We start from the raw sequence: 23231 nt of genomic DNA on the forward strand, positions 1-23231 counted from the left end.
CGCAACCCCCCTGCTTTGGACTTTAGCATTCATTTTGTCATTTAATTGATTATACTGCCTCATATGTTACTTGGGTGCTATTAACTCCTTTTCATCTTTTAAGTCAGCTTAAGAGTCACCTTCTCACATTAAAAAATTAATAAAAAAAATTTAAAAAGGGCAGTTGGGTGGCTCAGTTGGTTGAGCATCTGACTTCAGCTAAGGTCATGATCTCACCGTTCCTGGGTTTGAGGCCTATATAGGGGTCGGCACAAAGCCCACTTCAGATCCTCTGTCCCCACCCCACCCCTCCTCCAGTTGCACATGCTGTCTCTCAAAAACAAATAAACCTTAAAAAAAAAGTCATCGTCTCAAGTCCTTCTTTAACTTACCCTATTAAAGTAGTTCTTTCCCCATAGATAGTGTCTCTGTCTCTCGCCTACCTGTTTATTGCCTTTATATGGAATTATCACAACTGCCATTATTTTGTTTTATAGAATATAACTATGTAAGAGTAGGAACTGTACCTGTCCTGTTCACTAGTGTATCCACAGTACATGGAACAATAGTGGCTGTAACATAGAAAGGTGTTTAATAAATGTTTTTCAATTGAATTTTTCCCTAAATAAATTGTTAAATTCTTGAATGTCAGGACCTGTGTCTGTGGCCAGATTCTCTGCTGTGCCCACACGGTAGACCCTTATATTGGGAATATGAATTTTTCATGAAGGAGAACAAGGGACTAGGCCTGAAGCAAGTTGAAGCAATATTTCCGAAACTGGATGCCAAGCTGTTTCTACTATAGGGGTACAGACAGTGGCAGTGAATGCCAGAGACACATCTTTGGTAAGCCTGTTCCAGGCTCGGCTGTCCCACAGGTGAGAGATTTTCAGAACATTCCCCTGACCTTTAGCCACTTGGCAGTCCCAGTGTAGTCTTTTCCTCCTAGCAATTTCTCTGTCTCCTTGTGTACAGGGCACTTGAGGCCTGGAGAGTAGTAAAAGGCAGAACTGAAGAGTAGAAGAAGGGTGAAGAAATGAAAGATGGATGGTTGCCAGAAGTAAATTTTGTCAGGCTTAGTATTTTTCTTGGGGTGAGTTTTGGAACCATGGAAGTTTAATAGGAATATCATGTTTGTGTGACTTCACAGGTGATAGTAGGGAATTATTTTTTAAAAAACCAGTATACATAGTATGGTATCAGTTTATTTATTTGGGAAAGAGGGACAGAGTGAGTGAGGGAGGGAGGGGCAGAGAGAGAGGGAGAGAGGGAGAGAGAATCCCAAGCAGCCTCTGCACTGTCAGCGCAGAGCCCAAATCAGGGCTCAAACTCACAAACTATGAGGTCATGACCTGAGCTGAAATAAAGAGTCAGACACTTAACGACTGAGCCACCGAGGTACCACCCCCCTCTCATTTATTTAGGTTATAAAAGAGAGAATCTACCAGGGGCACCTGGCTAGCTCAGTTGGGAGAGTATGTGACTCTTGATCTCAGGGTCATGAGTTCAAGACCCACGTTGGGCATGGATCCTACTTAAAAAATAATGAATAAATGTGGGGCACCTGGGTGGCTCAGTCGGTTGGGCATCCCTTTGGCTTGTGTCATTATCTCACCGTTCGTAGGTTTGAGCCCTGCATCAGGCTCTGTGCTGATAGCTCAGAGCCTGGAGCCTACTTCAGATTCTGTGTCCCGAACCATGAGATCATGACCTGAGCCGAAGTCAGACTCTCAACTGACTGAGCCATCCAGGTGTCCTAAGAAGGGATTATTAGAATATATATTTGTATTCACTTGTACTGTATAAGAAATACTGGAAGGAGACACAAATAACTAATAAAAGGGTTGCTGGTAGAAGCAAAGTAGTGGGTAGCAAAGTAGATAGGAATGAGGTAGATATGAGGCTTCTTACTATATACCTTGTTATACAGATTTAATTTGAACCATATGTATTTATTACCTATTCAAAGCAAAAAAATTTAAAAATGTTTTTTGTATGTGTATCACTAAGAATATTGCTTTCTTTTGTAGAATCAATAGATTCCAAGTTTTGCTCATATTTACTGTTTTACCAAATTTCTGTTCTTTTTAAAGTTTTTTAGGGCCACTTAAGTGGCTCAGTTGGTTAAGAGTCCGACTCTTGATTTTGGCTCAGTTCGTGATCTCATAGACTGAGCCCCACGTCCAGCTCCAGGCTAGGTGTGCAGCCTGCTTAGGATTCTCTCTCTCTGACCCTCTTCTGCTCATGCCTTCGTGCACTCTCTCTCTCAAAATAAACATTTTTTAAAAAATAAAGTTTTTTAAAGGTCATTAGAGATAGACTCTGAGTTGATATCTTCTAAACATGGCCCCTGAAGATTGATTTATAAACGAGATTGTTTCTTTTTTTTATGTTAATATTTTGGCAATTTGCAAAGCTCAGCTTTGTTTGTGTTTTTTTTTTTTTATATATATATGAAATTTATGGTCAAATTGGTTTCCGTACAACACCCAGTGCTCATCCCAACAGGTGCCCTCCTCAATGACCATCACCCACTTTCCCCTCCCTCCCACCTCCCATCAACCCTCAGTTTATTCTCAGTTTTTAAGAGTCTCTTCTGGTTTGGCTCCCTCCCTCTCTCACCTTTTTTTTTTCCTTCCCTTAGCCTCCCCCAGGGTCTTCTGTTAAGTTTCTCAGGATCCACATAAGAGTGAAAACATATGGTATTTGTCTTTCTCTGTATGCCTTATTTCACTTAGCATAACACTCTCCAGTTCCATTCATGTTGCTACAAAAGGCCATATTTCATTCATTCTCATTGCCAAGTAGTATTCCGTTGTATATATAAACCACAATTTCTTTATCCATTCATCAGTTGAGGGACATTTAGGCTTTTTCCATAATTTGGCTATTGTTGAAAGTGCTGCTATAAACATTCAGGATACTTGTATTGGTTGTTCAGCTTATTCTCTTCCAGTAAGGAAATCTACCCAGAAAACCAGCAATTAAAACATTGTTTGATTATAGATTTAGATTGAAGAGAATTGGATCATCTTAATTATGTAGTTTGTGTCTTTTTTCATGATAGGGTTGTACTTGCCCATCATTATAATGAGATCAGCCTTCCATAGTACCTTCTCTGATCCATGCAGGAGTATACTAACAAATTCTTAAGTTCTCTGATTCTCCTTGGAATCGGTGAATGGGTTAGATTAGATGATGCCAGAGGTCTTGGCAAGGACTAAAATTCTAAGAATCTGATCAGTTTGACAGTTCTTGTTCTCTTTATAATGAATTAACTGACATTCTTATATGTAAATCAGTACCTTTGTCATTTTGATTAGTGTGAATCAATTCACCTAAATGGCTTTTGAAAACCCATCAAAGTCTGTGTAACAGCTTTGGTAACTACAGAATTACTTTCCTTTAACCATCTCATAGTTTCTGATTAAAGTTGAAATGGAGTTTAAGATCATTGTCAAATACCTAAAAATAAACTGCTGAAGCCAAAATATATAGGGAATATGACCACAGAAACCAATTCTGGACTTTCAGACTAATCTTATTATCTGTCATGTTTCTTAATATCTGTCATGTTAGTCTAAACCTGCCATAAGGCTGACCTTTGTAAACCAGCATTTATTTAAGCGAGAATTGCATTGGTGTGTTTACCCTTGAATTTTCCCTCAGCAATCAAAGTTCCCCTGGTGTAGTAGAGGTCTAAGTAAGGCTTTGTTTTGCGTCTTGAATTTCTAATTATTAGATCATTATAACTTTTGTGGCACTTCAGTAATATCAGTTATATTTTTTTCCATGTTTGGTGCTAATGCAGCCGAGAACGAACTAGGTCATCCAACTGGAAGGTTACGTATTATCACTGTTTTAATAATGCTTAATGAGTGTGAATGCAGGAAATATTTCCAGATATTTGTAAACTTGACAGTTTTTATAAAGTGTGATAAATGTGCAGTGTGATTTCTTTAAATTTTCTGTTTTCAATAGAATAGTCTTACCACTTTCCTTCTAGTTCAATCATGTTTGAAATTAAGAAGATTTGTTGCATTGGTGCGGGCTATGTTGGAGGACCTACATGTAGTGTCATTGCTCATATGTGCCCTGAAATCAGAGTAACGGTTGTTGATGTCAATGAATCAAGAATCAATGCATGGAACTCTCCTACTCTCCCTATTTATGAGGTAAAACCATACTAAACAACTCTTTGTTCTTATGTTCTTTGTTTTCTTACTGTTTTTGTTAAATAAATTACTATTAATGTAGAAATCTATGACTACAGCTGATAAGAAACTAAGTGAGAAATCTAGGTCCACAGTGTTGTGGACATTACAATTATAGTTATGTCAAGTATGCCCAGGGAAAATGGGAGGAAATATATTAGAATATTAATAATGGTTGTATTAGTGCAATGAGAATGTGGGTAATTTTTTTCTCTCGTCTTTTTTCTCATTTTGTCTGTTAATATGGTTACCATATTGTAAATAGTAAAATTTTAAAAGGGTATTCTATAAAATTAAAATGGTAGAACTGTGGATGTTTATAATACTAATTCATGTAAGTCTATTATATTTGGGCGTTATTGTACTTAGGTAAACCGTGGGTGGATAAATGATGTCTTTTATATCTAGTACCTAGTATCACAAATTTGTTTAATTGAAATTTCAAAACTTCTGTGAATTTAGATAGTGTATAGTTAGGAAAATATGCTTCTATTTTATTAAGCTATGTGGATCCCATTTTTTAAAATTTCACTGTAAAATGAGTTCATGAATATTATGCTTTTGAAACCCAGCAGAGAAGCATTTGAGAATTTGATGGTAGCATTTTCTTCCCAACATTAATATATTCTCCTTTTTTCCTTCAGGAAAACTTTGTTATTTGTAAGATTGTAATCAACCGTAGTCTTTAAATGTATTAGTCCTTTGGAAGGGAAGTCTCAACCAGGTTTATAGGCATATGAAATATAGAAATCCATGAAAAAGCACCCACAGAATAGTAGCTACCCAACATCATGGATTTAATCCTATCGGAATCACACTTAGAACAAAAAAGCAAACCTCTGAATTGTGCCTTCTGTTTGTACTTTACCCTTTCTTTTTCTATCGAATGAACTACCCATAATAGTTCTATAAATACTTTAGTGCTGTAGCATTTCTTTCCCTGTTATGACATTACTACTATATTTGGCTTTGGAGAATTTTAAAAAACATTTTGGAAACATAAGAGTTTTAGAATTCTGATAACCATAAAAGGGCCACAAATCATTTGAAACCCATATTTGTACCCAATCATTCAGTAATCAGTTCTGCCAGCAGCGTACTCTAGTTTTCAGAAACAAAGGGCGCCCATCAGAATGGCTAAAATTACTACTACTGACAATACTAAGAGTCAACAAGGATTTAGAGCAATTGGACGTTTATGCATTGCTGGTCAGAATGTAGACTGGTATAGCCACTTTCAAAACTGCTTGGCAGTATTTACTAAAGCTGAAAATATGCAGAGTCTGACCCAGCAAATCCACTTGTTGGTGTATATCCAATAGAAATGTGTACATATGTGTGGCCAAAAGACAGATATTAACAGTGCTATTCATAATAGCCCCAAATGGGAAGCAGCCTAAATGTTAATCAGTGTTGGAATGGATACACAAATTATAGCATAATCCTGCAATAAAATACTATACTGCACTGAAAATCAATGAAACTACTCCTACATGCAGGAATATGGTTTGAGGTACCTGGCTGGCCCAGTCAGTTAAGCATCCGACTCTTGGTTTTGGCTTGGGTCGTTGTCTCCCGGTTTGTGAGATCGAGCCCTGCACTGGGCTCTGTGCTGCCAGTGCAGAGCCTGCTTGGGATTCTCTCTCCCATCTCTCTCTGACCCTGTCTCACTCACACGTGCTCTCTCCCTCTCTCTCAAAATAAATAAACTTTAAAAAATTTAAGAAAGGATATGGTTAACTTCTCCCAAAGTGTTGTGTTGCCAGACACAGAGTAGTACATACTGTATAATTTCATTTGCATAAAATTTAAATATAAGCAAATTAATCTCTGATTATAGAATTCAGCATGATTATAATTTGAGCAGTGGTAGTGACTAGAAGAGGGCACAGGTATACTGCAGGTTCTGATTTACAGTTAATGTTATAATTCTCATTATAAATAATGGTTACACAAGTGTGTTCAGTTGTGAAAATTGAGCTATATACTTTTCTATACTAATATATATGCATTTTTATGTATTTTGTTTTACTTCAATACAAATTTTATTTAAAAACAAAAAAAAAGGTATCCTGAATTAGAAAAAATATAAGCTATCTATAATGTATTGGAATTTGACATTTTTCTTGGAGAAAACAAAAAAATCAGCTGGCCAGGCATATTTCATGGCCAGATTCTTATTGTAGATGTTACTATTTATATTAATTGAAATCTGAAACTCTTCTTCCTAAGACTTCAGTGCTTGAAATTTAAAATAGGGGCACTTGACTGGCTCAGTTGGTAGAGCATCTGACTTCTCATCTTGAGGTCAGGAGTTCGAGCCCCATGTTGAGCATAAGCCTTCTTAAAAAAAAAAAAAGTATGTTGTACATTGACACTGAATCTAGTTGGGCTATATAGTTAGATTGAGAGAGTTAAGATCTAAAATTATTTCTTTTCCATATCATACTTGTTTTTTCTCAATAACCTTTTATAAACAAAGAAACAAGCATTTATTATTTTTGTGCTTTTATTTTGTAGATAGTGTTTCTTCTTTAAATCTCTTTAAAAAGAATATAAAGGATTTGAAAGTCTAGCTAGAGGTGCTCATTAGAAACTCATTAGAAGCAATGTCTGAGTTCTCAAAACCTTGAAATCTCATAATTGTATTGGCTTAAGTTTTATTTTTATGTCATTTTCTAAAAAATCCATTTATTTATTTTGAGAGAAAGAGAGCATGCATGTGCGTGGGGGAGGGATAGACAGAGAGGGAGAGAGAGATTCCTAAGCAGGCTCCGTGCTGTCAGTGCAGAGCCCCACACCGGGCTCGATCTCACAAACTGTGAGATCATGACCTGAGCTGAAACCAAGAATCAGACGCTTAACCAACTGAGCTACCCAGGTGCCTTTTTTATGTCATTTTAATATGTCTATTCCAGAAAATTAGATGATACCATAAGCAGCTATTTTAGTTCTGTGCTATTTAGTGTAGCCTACAAAAGAAATGAAATCTTTTTCCGAAATCCACTAGTTTTGGAGGTTAAAAACATGACACTGCTACTTTAAAATTCTAGAAGGAATTGTCTCAGCAAGTAGAATGATTTTCCTCTTAGCAAGTGAATGACTTCAGGCTTTCTTAGACATCAGTTAAAAGATGCTCACTTAAGGAATTTATAAATCAGAAAATAAAGGTGATTTCTATAAGTTGTGTTTAAAAAAAAGCAACAACAACTTGGGGAATGAATTGTGTGACCCAATTTTCCATTTTCAAAGATATATTAGGCCTTTGTTCTGTTTTTATTTCTTTATTTTATGTTGTAAAATTATGTATTCCTATACATTTTCTTGGCCATATTGGAGATGTAAAATGTTACGTGAAATGTCAAACAGGAAGAATTATAAAAGAAGAAAAAACAAATGGCGGGTTTAACTGGAATTCACAATGCTCTCTGAATTGCTTTATTGAGTAGCTTATATTTGTTGTTACTAGTTGTAACTAGTTATACTTACCTACCTTGGACAAGGCAAAAGAATACTTTTATGTCCAGAGCAGCCTTGAACACCTTTGTAATCACCTTGCTGTTGTAAATCTGTATCCTATAATGCATTTAAAAACCAATGACCAAATAAATACTTGTTTTCAAGGATAATTATAAAAATCTGTGGCATTGATTTTTCATTGTAAATACTATGTTTTCAGGTCAGAAGTCTCTAATTGTGACTAATGTTTAACTCATGGTCACTGATAGAGAAATACTACAATATGTAATTATAGCATTTAATATGCCCCTTTGAGTACCCAGTCTCCTTGAGAGTTGTTCTGCCATCACTCCATCTACTCTGAGACTAACTAATTAGAGAAATATTTAGAAGGAAAAATGATAGGACTTGATTGTTGATCATAAAAGAAGGATGAAGGGGACACGTGGGTGGCTCAGTTGGTTAAGGTCTGACTCTTGATTTCAGCTCAGATCATGATCTCACGGTTTATGGGGTTGGCATGGAGCCTGCTTGGGATTCTCTCCCTCTCTCTCTCCTCTCTCTCTCTCTCTCTCTCTCTCTGCTACCCCCCCCCCCCAAATAAATAAGCCTTAAAAATACTTTCTTAAAGAAAGGTGAAGGAGAGGAAGGAATCAAGAATAATATCCAGGTTTCCAATTTGGATGACAGGTGCATGATTGTGCTACTAATTGAGTTCAAGAATGCAGGATGTTGTGGAGGATAGTGGGAGATAAAATGGCAAGTTTTGTTTTGTCCTACTTAGTTATAGAGGCTTTGGGAAATCCAAGTAGAGATGTTCAGGAGGCAGTTGAATATGTATCCGAAGTTTAGGCAAATGATTCAGGGCTGGAAGTGTAAAGTTAGGAATGTACAGGTAGTAGTTGAAATCAGAGTAATTGAACTCTCCCAAGAAGAGTCTGTAGAGAGAACAGAGCATTAGTCAAGGACAGAACCCAGGAAAACGCTAATGTTTGATGGTAGGTGGAGAAGGAAATGCCATAGGGAAGCAATGAAGAGTAGTTCGAAGGTGAACCAAAATCAGAAGAGTTTTAGTAGTGCAAGCCCCTATAAAGATGTACAGTTGACCCTGTGGGGGTGTGGGGCGTTGACCCTATTTTGTATACTGCATTCTTAAAGTAAACTACAGAAAAGAAAGTGTTATTAAGAAAACCATAAAAGGGGCACGTGGGTGGCTCATTCGGTTAAATGTCTGACTCTTGGGCTCAGCATGACATGATCTCATGTCATGATCTCATGGTTCCTGTGTTCAGTCCCTGTGTTGGGCTCTGCGCTGACAAATGTGGAGCCTGCTTGGGATTCTCTGTCTTTCTCTCTGTGCCTCCCCTGCTCACTCTCTCTCTCAAAATAAATAAATAAATATTTAAAAAAATCATAAGAGGAAATACATTGACAATATGGTACTATATTCATTGAAAAAAAATTCACATATAAGCAGACCGGTGCAGTTCAAATCTGTGTTGTAATGTAATTCTATACACTTAGGTTATCTCATATGACTGGTAAACTGTGTGTACAACTCCTTCTTTTTTCTTTTTAGCCAGGACTAAAAGAAGTGGTAGAATCCTGCCGAGGAAAAAATCTATTTTTTTCTACCGATATTGATGATGCCATTAAAGAAGCTGATCTTGTATTTATTTCTGTAAGTATTTTCGTTTGCTGTGTGAGGTTTTTTAAAAATTTCTTTTTAATGTTTATTTATTTTTGAGAGAGAGAGAGAGAGAGACAGAGTGTGAGTGGGGAAGGGGCAGAGAGAGAGACACACACAGAATCTGAAGCAGGCTCCAGGCTCTGAGCTGTCTGCACAGAGCCCAACGTGGGCTCAAACCCCACAAGCCATGAGATCATAACCTGAGCCAAAGTGGGACACTGAACCGACTGAGCCACCCAGACGCCCCTTGCTATGTGAGTTTTAATGCATTATTGTCTACATAGAAGTTTTATTGTGTTTTAATAGTAATCCATTGGTATTAATCCACATCATTGCTTAGTATAGAGTCCAGTTGAATTTAGGTTGTCATTTTGTCCAACACTTCACCATACCCCATAATCATCTGGTCAAATGCATCACTTCCAATCACTGAACAAATAATTGGAGAAAGTTCTAGTCTGGGATCTAGAGTTAGGAAGTGTTGGTAACGTATGAGCCCATGTGGTAATAGTGTATGTGTGTCATCATTTCTTGTTTGAACCACTGCTTGGTAGAGGTGAGGTAAAGAGAACCAGGTAAAGTGTGTGTGCAAACTTATGGGACTCTCCTTTCTAGATGACTTATAATTGTTCCAGAAGTCATTTTATTATTCTTTTTTTATTTTAAAGAGAGAGAGAATGTGTGCATTTAAGTTTATATTTATTTATTTTGAGAACGAAAAAGAGCACACAAGCGTGCGCTGGGGAGGGGCAGAGAGAGGAGAAAGAATCCCAGTCAGGCTCCATGCTAATCAGTGCAGAGTCCAATTAGTGCAGGGCTTGATTCACGAACAGTAAGATCTTGACATGAGCCAAAATCAAGAGTTGGATGCTTAACCGACTGAGCCACCCAGGTCCCCCTAAGATTTTATTTTTAAGTAATCTCTATACCCAGTGTGGGGCTTGAACTTAACAACCCTGAGATCAGGAGTTGCATGCTCTACCAATTGAGCCAGCCATGCACCCTACCAGAAGTCATTTTTAATTAACTTTTTGGAATTTGGCTTGGGTTGGTTAGGTTACAGGCTAGTCCACAGGTATCTTAGCTCATGATACGACTAGCCTGTTGTACCTTTGTAATGAAAAAAATAGAATCAATGCTTAGGAGTAAACTCCGGTAATGTAATATTTGAACCAAGTATTTTACTTCTTGCTGTCCTGGTAGCCATTTACTCAAATATTCTGTGGCTGATGGTATAGTAATCACCAATTTGTGGCTGAGCTAGGGTGTTATATGACTCAAGACCTTTAGGGCCTTAGAGAAAAAAGGGAAAGCTTACAGTGTTGTAAGCTTTGACTGAGCTCCATGAACTAAGGGAAAGAAATATCATGGGGTCCATAGAGGGTAGATGTTGTTGAATTGATTATGCATATTGTTAATGATTATAAGTTGTTGAATTAAGAGTTTTCTGACTGATGAGACAAAAGAAATACTATTAAGATATGTTAACTCCAGAAGAAAGTAGTAATGAAGCCGGTGGTAAAACTGTTACGAATTAAATCTCTCTTTTGGCATTAATTACTTCAGAGAAATTGGTGTCACCTTTTGTGACTTGCCTACCTATCTACTACTTAAGCTTACAGAAGGTTAGGGTAGAGGCATAGAAAATGAGAAAAGATTTTGGAGTAGCTAGGTACTTGGATAAAATTAAGAAGTTATCCTTGGGGCACCTGGGTGGCTAGTCAGTTAAGTATCCGACTTCAGCTCAAGTCATGATCTCATGGTTAGTGAGTTTGAGCCCTGTGTTGGGCTCTGTGCTGACAGCTCAGAGCCTGGGTCCTGCTTCAGATTCTGTGTCTCCCTCTCTCTCTTCCCCTCCCCTGCTCCCTCCTTCCCTCTCTCTCAAATAAATAAACATTAAAAAAATCTTTTTAAAAAAGAAGTTATGTTAGTCCAACTTTAGGATAACTAGAGCCTCGAGTGAGAGTAGGGGAATTTTCTGTAAAAAATATTCATAAAGAATATTCTCAAGCAATAGAATCCAGGGGGTAGTCTGGCCAGATAGCTAATTTATACTTGCCTCTGCAGATCTAGCCTGAGCTGTCCTGAATCTTTGCAAGCTGTTACTGTATATACCTGTTATGGTAATTTATTACTGTATAACTCACATTGAGTTCCCATCATTCTCTGGATCAGCTTTTAAAAATTTATTTGTTGTATACTTTTCATTGTAGAAAATATCAAATTTATACAAAAGATGAAGACAATAATATTATGAACCCCTATTTACCCTTTGCCCATTGTCAGCAGTTACCATGGCTGATCTTGTTTTGTTTGCTACTTCTCTCCTTTGCCTCCTACCCCACGTTATTTTTAGACAGATTCCAGGTAGGAATAGTTTCATATGAATCAGTTTTCAGTTGTCATCTCCAGAGCACCTTGCCAGGGAAAGCTGTTTGATCTTCTCTCATCTTTAGCATGTTCCATCTTATCCTGTTAGCTGTCTTGGCTCTTCCGTACTCTGGTGCACCCTGACTTCCACGTCTCAGGCTTTTCCTAAGTCATTCCATGCATATAAACAACTTTCGTTCTCCTGCTTTTCACACCTCCACGCAACTTTCAAGTTTTTATTTGTTTTGGTTTGCTTCCTTTATTTAGTCTCCCATTAGGTTATAAGCTTGTCAAGAGAAAAGAATTGGTATACTTACTACTGGTTCAAAAACTATGCCTATATAGAATTTTAGCCTTTTCAGAGTGCTTTGATTTTTACCAAAGTATTATAAAAACCCACTTGCTGGATTTTAGAGAGAGCATAGTATCTTCATTTTCCAATGAGGTAATTGAAGCAAAGGCAGCTACTTGTCTCTAAGGTTACATGGTATAGCTAAGTCAAAAGTAAATGCCTAGACTCCAGTCACATGGTTTATTTTTCTTTCTATTTGATAGACTTTATTTACATAGTATTGGAAATCCTAAAGATGCTAGATAATGTCTAGCTTTAATGAGCCAAGAAAACATTTGTGAATGATATTGCAAATATTTGTAAAAAGCTATGGATATAGGTTTATAAACAAGGAGGATAGAAAAGGAACTTAAAATTTGGTTTTGGGGCACCTGGGTGGCTTAGTTGGTTGAGCAACCAATTCTTGATTTCAGTTCAGATCATGATCTTGCAGTTCGTGGCTTCTGCCGCAAGTCAGGCTCTATGCTGGCAATGTGGGGCCTGCTTGGGAATCTCTCTCTCCTTCTGCCACTCCCCTGCTTGTGCTCTCTCTCTGTGAAAATGAATGAATAAACTTAAAAATTTTTTTTAATTAAAAATAAAATTTGGTTTAAAAGACTAGGAAAATGGTATCCAAAATCTATAAAGAGCTTATCAAACTCAACACCCAAAAAACAAATAATCCAGTGAAGAAATGGGCAAAAGACATGAATAAGCACTTTTCTAAAGAAGACATTCAGATGGCTAACAGGCACATGAAAAAATTTTCAAAATTACTCATCATCAGGGAAATACATATTAAAACCACGGTGAGATACCACCACCTCACACCTGTCAGAATGGCTAAAATTAACAGGCAACAACAGATGTTGGCAAGGATGCAGAGAGAGAGGAACCCTTTTGCACTGCTGGTGTGAATGCAAACTGGTACAGCCACTCTGGAAAACAGTATGGAGGTTCCTCAAAAAACTAAAAATAGAACTACCCTGTGACCCAGCAATTGCACTATTGGGTATTTATACAAAGGATACAGGAGTGCTGTTTCAAAGGGGCATATGCACCCCAATGTTTATAGCAGCACTATCAACAATAGCCAAAGTATGGAAGGAGCCCAAATGTCTATCGATGGATGAATGGATAAAGAAGATGTGGTATATATATACAATGGAATATTACTCAGCAATAAAAAAGAATGAAATCTTGTCATTTGCAACTATGTGGATGGAACTAGAGTGTATTATGCTAAGCGAAAGGAGTCAGAGAAAGACAAATATCATATGACTTCACTCATATGTGGAATTTAAGATACAAAACAGATGAACGTAAGGGAAGGGAAGCAAAAATAATATAAAAACAGGGAGGGGAACAAAACATAAGAGACTTAAATACAGAGAACAAACTGAGGGTTGCTGGAAGGTTGTTGGGGGGGAGATGGGCTAAACGGGCAAGGGACATTGAGGAGGATATTTGTTGGGATAAGAACTGGGTATTGTATGTACATGATGAATCACTAAATTCTATTCCTGAAATCATTATTACACTATATGTTAACTAACTTGGATGTAAATTATAAAAATAAATAATAAAATTTTTTAAATTAAAAAACAAAGACCAGGATAATAGTGGTTTCTAGTGGCTCAGTCGGTTGGGCGTCTGACTTCAGCTCTGGTCATGATCTCATAGTTTGTGAGTTCAAGCCCCACAGTCAGGCTCTCTGCTGGGCAGCACAGAGCCTGCTTGAGATCCTCTGTCTCCCTCTGTCTCTGCCCCTCCCCAACTTGCGTGCTCTTTCTCTCTCTGTCTCTCTCAAAAATAAATTTAAAACAAAGCATTAAAAAACAAAATAAAATAAAATAAAATAAAATAAAATAAAATAAAATAAAATAAAATAAAATAAAATAAAGACCAGGGTAATAATTTATTACATACAATAAAGAGAGGAAAGAAAACTTATATTTCATTTCAGACTGGGAACTCCTTTATGACAAGAACAGTCTCATTCATCTTTATATCTCCAGAGCTTAGCTTGCAACCTGCCTTCCCTGATATCTGTCACTATATAGTAGCTTCTCAACAAAAATTTATTGAATGAGTTGATGCTTCAGGCTGTTCTGTCTGGTGATTATGTTTATAAAATGTATTATTTCTATGGAATTAATAGAGGGTTAAATTAAAGCTAATGATGATAGTTAACTTCGCATTTAACTAGTTAATTGATGATTCAGGGTTTATCTTGAAATCAGTGAATATCTCACAGATACTTTGTTCTTAATCCCATATGCTTTCATCAGGTGAACACTCCAACCAAAACCTATGGAATGGGGAAAGGCCGTGCGGCAGATCTGAAGTATATTGAGGCTTGTGCCAGACGCATTGTGCAAAACTCACATGGGTACAAAATTGTGACTGAGAAAAGCACAGTTCCAGTGAGGGCAGCAGAAAGTATTCGTCGAATATTTGATGCAAACACAAAACCCAACTTGAATTTACAGGTATAAAAAAAGGAAGCGTTAGAACCTGATACTATGCAAATATTGCTGCTTATAGTTGCCCATGGTTAATTCTAGGCTTACAACTTTGTTTTGCATTGGGATTCTAGGTACTGTCCAACCCTGAGTTCTTGGCGGAAGGAACAGCCATCAAGGACCTGAAGAACCCAGACAGAGTACTGATTGGAGGGGATGAAACGCCAGAGGGCCAGAGAGCTGTGCAGGCACTGTGTGCTGTGTATGAGCACTGGGTTCCCAGAGAAAAGATCCTCACCACTAATACTTGGTCTTCAGAACTTTCCAAACTGGTTGGTATAGAGCATTCAACTCTCCATTTAATTTAAAGCCAAGGACTTATTTCTCTTAAGCCTGATAAGCCACACAGGTACTTTCTTAATATTAAATAAAAGGTATGCTTTTGAAGACAATATTCTTGTCCATTATGAAATAATTTTCACAAGGGAAATCAAATATTGGGGTACAAAATATTTTGGAAAGTGCTACATTTTAATAAAATGTAACATAAAATGAAGGGTTCATTAAAACTGTAGTCCTAAAAATCACTCTTTCCCTTTTTTACTCCCGTTCTTAATCATCTTTCTTCTCGAATTTAAAACATTTTCTTTTACCAACCCATTCATAGCCTCCTCAAATTGAGGCCATCAGTAACTTTTATATCTCCCTCAGTAATTTGTATCAACTCAGTGAAATATAATCCAGACATTTAAAATTGCCATTTTAACTCGTTGTACTTTTCCTTTTTTTCCCCCCCGAAGGCAGCAAATGCTTTTCTTGCCCAGAGGATCAGCAGTATTAACTCTATAAGTGCCCTCTGTGAAGCAACAGGGGCTGATGTAGAAGAGGTGGCAACAGCCATTGGAATGGACCAGAGAATTGGAAATAAGTTTCTGAAAGCCAGTGTTGGTAAATTGAAAATTTTCTGTACATAAAATAGATTCATTTAGCTGGGTCTCTAACTTTAAGGAAGTCTTTTTTTTTTTTTTAAATATTTATTTATTTTTGAGAGAGAGAGAGAGAGAGAATGTGGGGAGGGGTAGAGAGACAGGGAGACAGAGGATCAGAGCAGGCTGTGCGCTGACAGCACAGAGCCCAAGGAGGGACTCAGACTCACAAACTGTGAGATCGTGATCTGAGCCGAAGTTGGACGTTTAACCAACTGAGCCACCCAGGCGCCCCAAAGAAATCTTTGTTTAACTTGATGCCCTCAAAATAATGATTCTGTAATACATGTGACATCTTCAACCTATCTGGAACTTCCCAAGTGCAGCAATAATTTAACTTGTTTAATAATTACTGATTGATTAGGAGGATAAACAGAGTTCACTGTTTTAGGAGCATTAATTGGTGTTCAGTTCGAACATTTAGGAAGAGTAAGTTCCAGAGACCACATAGGAAATAACTCAATATCTTACTGAAGCAAACAGGAAACAAATTTCCTATCATTTACTTTGCCTACTAATATACTTTTGGAAATGTGGCCTGGGTGAAGTAAGTCGGTCCTTATTAGTTGCCAGTTCTGTACTTCTGAATTATCTTATTTGCTAAAATTTATTTTTAATCCCAAAATCAGTGCCCCTAGTGCTTTCACGGTCATTTGCAGACACAACACAGCAGCAAAAAAATTTGAGTCACCCCAACACAGACATTTCCAGCTGAAGTTGCATAAGGCAATGCTCTTGTTTCAGCTCCCATTCTGTAAACAAGTGCTTTTTTTGTGGTCTATTTAGTGTCACATTTTTTACATTTTTGTGCTTTTTATTGGTGGTTTCACTTTTCTAAATGGCCCTCAGGCATATTGCAAAGTGCTGCCTAGTGTTTTGAAGTGCCAGGAGACTCTGATGTACCTCACAGAGAAAATACGTGTGGTTAGATAAGCTTTATTCAGGCATGAGTTATAGTGCTGTTGGCTATGAATTTAATGTTAATGAATCAATAATATATATTAAATAAAGTGTCTTTAAACTCATAAGGGCAAGAACAGGGACACTGGGCTGGCTCAGTTGGTAGAGCATGCAACTCTTGATCTCAGGGTAATGAGTTTGAGCCCCATTTTGGGTATAGAACTTAAAAGGGGGAGGCAGAAGACACGAGCAGACATTTCTCCAAAGAAGACATACAGATGGCAAACAGACACATGAAAAGATGCCCCGTATCACTCATCATCAGAGAAATGCAAATCAAAACCATAATGACATATCACCTCACACCTGTCAGATTAGCTAAACTAAAAAATACAAGAAACAACAAATGTTGGCAATGATACAGAGGAAAAGGAACACTCGTGCACTGTTGGGGGGAATAAAAACTATTGCAGCCAGTGTGGAAAACAATATATGGAGATTCCTCAAAAATTAAAAATAGAATTATCATGCAATCCAGTAATTCCACTACTGGGTATTTACCCAAAGAATACAAAAACACTAATTCAAAAAGATATATCGACCCCTATGTTTATTGCAGCATTATTTACACTAGGCAAGATATGGCGGCAACCCATATATATATGTGTATATATACATATACACACCACATCTTCCTTATCCATTCATCTATCAATGGACATATACATATATATATATGTGTGTGTGTGTATGTATATAATATATACACACACACACACGTATATATATATATATATATATATATATATATATATATATACACACACACACACACACATATATACATATACACAGTGGAATATTACTCAGCCATAGAAAAGAATGAACTCTTGCTATTTGCAACAACATGAATGAATCTAGAGAGTATTATGCTAAATGAAATAAGTCAGTTAAGGAAAGATAAATACCATAAGACTTCACTCATATGTGGAATTTAAGGAATAAAACAAACAAAAGAGAAAAGAGACAAACCAAGAAACAGACTCTTAACTATAGAGAACATACTTATGGCTGCCAGAGGGGAAGTGGATGGGGTGAAATAGATGAAGGGGATTAAGACTACACTTATCATGATGAACACTGAGTAATGTGTAGAATTGTTGAATCACTATATTGTAGACCTGAAACTAACATAACACTGTATAATATATACTATGCTGGAATTAAAATTGAAAATCAAAAAAATAAAAACATTAAAAAGTCTAAGTATAATAAAATAAAATAAATTTTTAATAAAAGTAAAATGATTATGTATCAATTTGTTGGTGAAATGTGACCATAAGCTCACAGGAACCTAACTCTTTATTTCGCCTAGAAACAATGCTTCAGTATTCATTAATTCCACATTTGTGGCAATTTTGTAGAATGTAACTAGTAGATAATGAGAATTGGTTGTGTTTTTGGATATAAGTTAACATGGTTGATCTAAGGGTAAATAGAGTTTTATAGATTGGGCCATAGGCAGCCCTTCGTGTGTTTCTGGGGCCTAATGCCATTTCTCAATTCTGGTTTCCCTGCCCTTTTCTTTTTTTTTTTAAAAAAAAAATTTTTTTTCAACGTTTATTTATTTTTGGGACAGAGAGAGACAGAGCATGAACAGGGGAGGGGCAGAGAGAGGGAGACATAGAATTGGAAACAGGCTCCAGGCTCTGAGCCATCAGCCCAGAGCCTGATGCGGGGCTCGAACTCACGGACCGCGAGATCGTGACCTGGCTGAAGCCGGACGCTTAACCAACTGCGCCACCCAGGCGCCCCTCCCTGCCCTTTTCTATCTTTTTAGTATTTTCTTTAAGCTACCATTTAAAAAAAAAATAGCTACTATTTATTGAAGGTCTATTATGCAACAAGTTCTGAACTAGTACTTTATATATCTCATTTATTAATCCTTATAACCTGTTAAGAAGGTGCTGGTATGTCCTTTATAGAGATGGTTAGGGATCAGGGAAATTTTCACAACTTGCTGTAAGTCACACAACTAGTGAGTGGCTAGGTGTTTTGGACTCCAAAGCACATGCCAATCCTTACTGTATATTGAATTGTATTAGAACAGGGTGGGCAAACTATTGTCTTCAGGCTAAAATTGGTCCCTAGCTTGTTTTATAAATAAAGTTTCATTGGAACACAGCCATGCCAATTTTATTACATATTGTCTATGACTGCTTTTGAGCTACAAAGGCAGAGTTGAATATTTGTGCCAGAGATTATGTGGCCCACAAAGGCTAAAATATTTACAATTTGTCCCATAAAACTTTACCAGCCCTGTGCTAAACTAAGTGCTAAACTAAGAGAGGTGGGGCAGTGATACCAGATGAATAAGGAATAAAATAGAAAATGTAGCCATAATAAAACATTTACTAGAAGATTATCTAGAAATTATTTTAGAGTTGATTAGTTGCTTGCAAATTTCACACATTATTTAAACCCAATAACTTTCCAACATCTAAATTTTATTATTAGAAATCCTAGCATAGGGTCACCTGACTGGCATAGTAGAGCATGCAACTCTAATACAGTAGAGCATGCAACTCTTGATCTCGGGGTTGTGAGTTTGAGCCCCATGTGTGGGGTGGAGTTTACTTAAAGAAAAAAAAAATTCTAGCTTAGGCCCTCTGATTTAGTGTGACAGATTTGTCACATGATTCAGTTGTGGTTCTTAAAAATACTGTCACTTTTTTCTTCAGGTTTTGGTGGAAGCTGCTTTCAGAAAGATGTTCTGAATTTGGTTTATCTCTGTGAGGCTCTGAATTTGCCTGAAGTAGCTCGGTATTGGCAGCAGGTATTAATCTTTCTAGTCACAACTTTTGCTTAACTTATGATTAAAACATGTCACCCTTTGTGAGATGTTTTGGACAGAATTTATTTATTCCAGGAACTCAAACATTATATTCAGTTTCTTTATTTTAGGTTTACTTATTGGGCTTCTTTGTTTTTGTCTTTTTTGCTAATCAACTCTGATGGAAATTTCTGATAAACTATCTGTCTTCTAGTTTTATAACACATTTGCTCTCGGGGTAAAGCAAGAACTATTAATTACAACTCTTCTCTATCCTAAAAGGCAGACAATCATAACAAAGGAAGAACCTGAATTGTAATGCTTTCAAGGTGGTTTGTGTGTGTTGATATTTGTTTTGTCCCTTTGAGATTCACAGAGCTAAAATTAAAGACCCTTCCCAAACTGAAAATAGAGTTCACATTAATTGAGTGCTTTCCCTGTGCCAGGCACTTTCTTAGGTACTTTGCATATTTCATTTAGTCCTCATCACTAATATTCCCCATTTCTAGGTGAGGAAACTGAGGCTAGAGACGTTAAGTAATATGTCCAAGATACCAGCCGGTATACATATCTTTCCCAAATATTTTTTTTGCAACTTTGTAGTTTTTTAGATTTCAGCAGTGGGTGACAGTATAAGGAAATGTACATTTTTAAGGAAAATGTACAATGTAAAAGTTTGTTTCATTCAGTCCAGCATGATGACTTTAGCTTCCTGTCCATCATGGCAAAATGCAGATAAAGTCTTGATTTTCCAACACTCTGGGCTCATTTCACGAGCTCTCAGGTTTTGAGACAGCCCCTAGAAATTCAGTGCCTTAAAAAAAAAAAAAAAACACATAAAAACTAGTCTCTTTCCTTATATACTGGCCACCAATAGGAAGTCTTGTTTATTTATTTATTTTTACTTTTTTTAAAATGTTTATTATTTTTTTTTTTGAGAGATGGAGAGAGCGAGTGTGAGCGGGGGAGGGGCAGAGAGAGAGGGAGACAAAAATCCAAAGTGGGCTCTGTGCTGATGCAGAGAGCCCGTATGGGGCTCGAACCCATGAACCGTGAGATCATGACATGAACCGAAGTCAGACACTCAACCCACTGAGCCACCCAGGTGCTCCTGAAGTCTGTTTATAGACTCTTAGGAGAGTAAAGGGTTAGGCGAGCAGAGACTTTTATTCTTACAATATTTAGTTAAAAACTTAGCCAAGGGTTAGGAGTGCTATGCTTTATCAAGAGGCAGCTATAACTCTGCATTGTTCAACTGTTTTCTGCTCACTTTCTACTTCCACTCAGTTTCGGTGAGGGGTAAGCGTATATGGCAAGGGTGGTGGTGGGGCTTTGGGATTTGATTGCTTACAGCCTTGCTTCCATAGGGTTTGGAGAAGTTGGCAAAGGAGAACTCTGTTTTCTCTGTGCCTTTTTTCAGCTATTATAGCTGGATCTCAAGTGGGGTTGAAACTTAACTGTGCTCCTCATCTTTACATCCATCCCATCTGAGGTTGGTGCATGGAAGCCAAGTGAAAATTTTCAGGATGACTTTAAGTGTGGGATGGTAATTCTTTTTTTTTTTTTTTTTTTTTTAATTTTTAATAGATACTGAAGAGGTTGTTTAATCTTTGCCTCCTGTTACTTTATGAGGCTGGTATTCATACAATAGTACTATAAAACTGTGAGCAGTGTGTGGCATAGGCTTCACCTCTTTTAACTGCACTAACTGTACATGTATACGTTGTATAATTGTACATGTAATTTCAGGTCATAGATATGAATGACTACCAGAGAAGGAGATTTGCTTCCCGGATTATAGACAGTCTGTTTAATACAGTAACTGATAAGAAGATAGCTATTTTGGGATTTGCATTCAAAAAGGACACCGGTGATACGAGGTACCAGTTCTTAAAAATATTTCAACCCCTTTGAGAGTACTAACTGCTCATCTTATTTTGATTTTTGATAGTGGATGTGTGTGTGTGAAATATATGTGCATATATATAGTATAAAGAATAAAAGTAAAGTGAACATCTGTATCCTCACAAGAAATAGAATTTTCCCTCTACAAACTCCTTAGGTATTAGAATATATGCTATTTTGTGTCATTATACTCCCTAGCAATACTGATGTTTTTTCCTTTAGAGAATCTTCTAGCATATATATCAGCAAATATTTGATGGATGAAGGTGCACATCTCCATATATATGATCCAAAAGTACCAAGGGAACAAATAGTTGTGGATCTTTCTCACCCAGGAGTTTCAGAGGATGACCAAGGTAAGGCTTTGAGTCTTATGAATCACTGAATATGGGCCTAAAACTTGTTTGTTCTCTAGAAACCTTTGGTGGTTCTGTTTTTGTTTTTGTTTCTTAATGAAATGCTGCATTAAAAAAATTTTTTTAGGGGTGCCTGGGTGGCTCAGTTAGGCATCCAACTCTTGATTTTGATTCAGGTCATGGCCTCAACAGTTCATGGGATCAAGCCTTGCATCAGGCTCCGTGCTGACAGTACAGAGCCTGCTTGGGATTCTCTCTCTCCCTGTTTCTTTGTCCCTCCCCCCGGCGCTCTCTCTCTCTCTCTCTCTCTCTCTCTCTCTCTCAAAATAAATAAATAAACTTAAAAAAAATTCCAGTATGGTTAACATACAATGTTATATTAGTTTCATATGTACAATATAGTGATTCAACAATTCCATACATTACTCAGTGCTCTTTGTGATAAAGTGCAGTCTAAATCCCCTTTATCTATTTCACCCATTCCCCCCACCTGCCCCTCTGGTTTGTTCTCTATAGTTAAGACTGTTTCTTAGTTTGTCTTTCTCTCTCTCTCTCCCTTTTTTTCCTTTGTTTATTTGTTTGGTTGGTTTCTTAAATTACACATATGAGTGAAGTCATATGGTATTTGTCTTTCTCTGACTGACTGACTTAGGATTGTACTCCCTAGCTCCATCCATGTCATTGCAAATGGCAAGATTTCATTCTTTTTGATGGCTGAATAATATTCTGTTGTATGCATATGTATGTGTGTATGTGTATATATATGTGTGTGTGTGCGTGTGTGTGTATGGTACAGCTTCCTTATCTATTCATCTGTTGATGGACATTTGTGCTGCTTCCATGGTTGTTCTATTTTTATCATTGGTAGGCCTTCTTTTCTGCTTCATTTCTCTAAAATTAAACTCTTAGACATTGTTCTATCAACTTTGATTTTATTGGCTGTGGGTTGGTCTGATGATTTTTCCAACATACCCTAAGAAGCCCCAGATGTTCCAAGGAGATGCTTCTAGGGTAAGGTTCAGGTGCTCCAGGCACACCCCCCCCCCCCCCATTACTCTCATTCTCACTTCAACCAGACTATTTCACTTCTGTCAGACCTTCCTAGTAACCCTAGTATTAAAATGCGTAATTTCATTTTTTTTATTTTTTTATTTTTTATTTTTCAACGTTTATTTATTTTTGGGACAGAGAGAGACAGAGCATGAACGGAGGAGGGGCAGAGAGAGAGGGAGACACAGAATCCGAAACAGGCTCCAGGCTCTGAGCCATCAGCCCAGAGCCCGACGCGGGGCTCGAACTCACGGACCGCGAGATCGTGACCTGGCTGAAGTCGGACGCTTAACCGACTGCGCCACCCAGGCGCCCCAAAATGCGTAATTTCAAATAATTCCCTTCTTATTGCCAATTTTTTGTTGCTGTTGTTACAGTGTCCCGGCTCGTGACCATTTCCAAGGATCCATATGAAGCATGTGATGGTGCCCATGCTGTGGTTATTTGCACTGAGTGGGACATGTTTAAGGTGAGGTGACAAGTACTATGAAAGAAAATTTTAGAAGTATTCTGGTATCAGTAGGGGTTGAGTATGTGTTCATGTATATGTTCTAATTGTTTCATTTCTGTCTTTATAGGAATTGGATTATGAACGCATTCATAAAAAAATGCTGAAGCCAGCCTTTATCTTTGATGGACGACGTGTCTTAGATGGGCTCCACAACGAACTACAAACCATTGGCTTCCAGGTAA

The 23231-nt window shown here is 37.3% G+C and overlaps 1 protein-coding gene across 1 annotated transcript in view; it reads left to right on the forward strand.

The window, feature by feature from the left end:
* UGDH (UDP-glucose 6-dehydrogenase) overlaps positions 1–23231 on the forward strand; it is a 31761-nt gene that overhangs the window by 4326 nt on the left and 4204 nt on the right. The window contains exons 2-11 of the mRNA XM_025921829.2: positions 3986–4154; positions 9232–9333; positions 14335–14535; positions 14643–14840; positions 15309–15456; positions 19136–19230; positions 20977–21107; positions 21355–21488; positions 22916–23007; positions 23117–23227. Of these exons, the coding sequence (XP_025777614.1) occupies positions 3993–4154; positions 9232–9333; positions 14335–14535; positions 14643–14840; positions 15309–15456; positions 19136–19230; positions 20977–21107; positions 21355–21488; positions 22916–23007; positions 23117–23227 (1374 nt within the window). The 5' untranslated portion in view covers positions 3986–3992. The remainder of the gene's footprint in view (positions 1–3985; positions 4155–9231; positions 9334–14334; positions 14536–14642; positions 14841–15308; positions 15457–19135; positions 19231–20976; positions 21108–21354; positions 21489–22915; positions 23008–23116; positions 23228–23231) is intronic.

The sequence above is a fragment of the Puma concolor genome, chromosome B1 (assembly GCF_028749965.1).
Source record: "Puma concolor isolate L17-30 chromosome B1, mPumCon1.1.hap2, whole genome shotgun sequence".
Classification (NCBI taxonomy): Eukaryota; Metazoa; Chordata; class Mammalia; order Carnivora; family Felidae; genus Puma; species Puma concolor.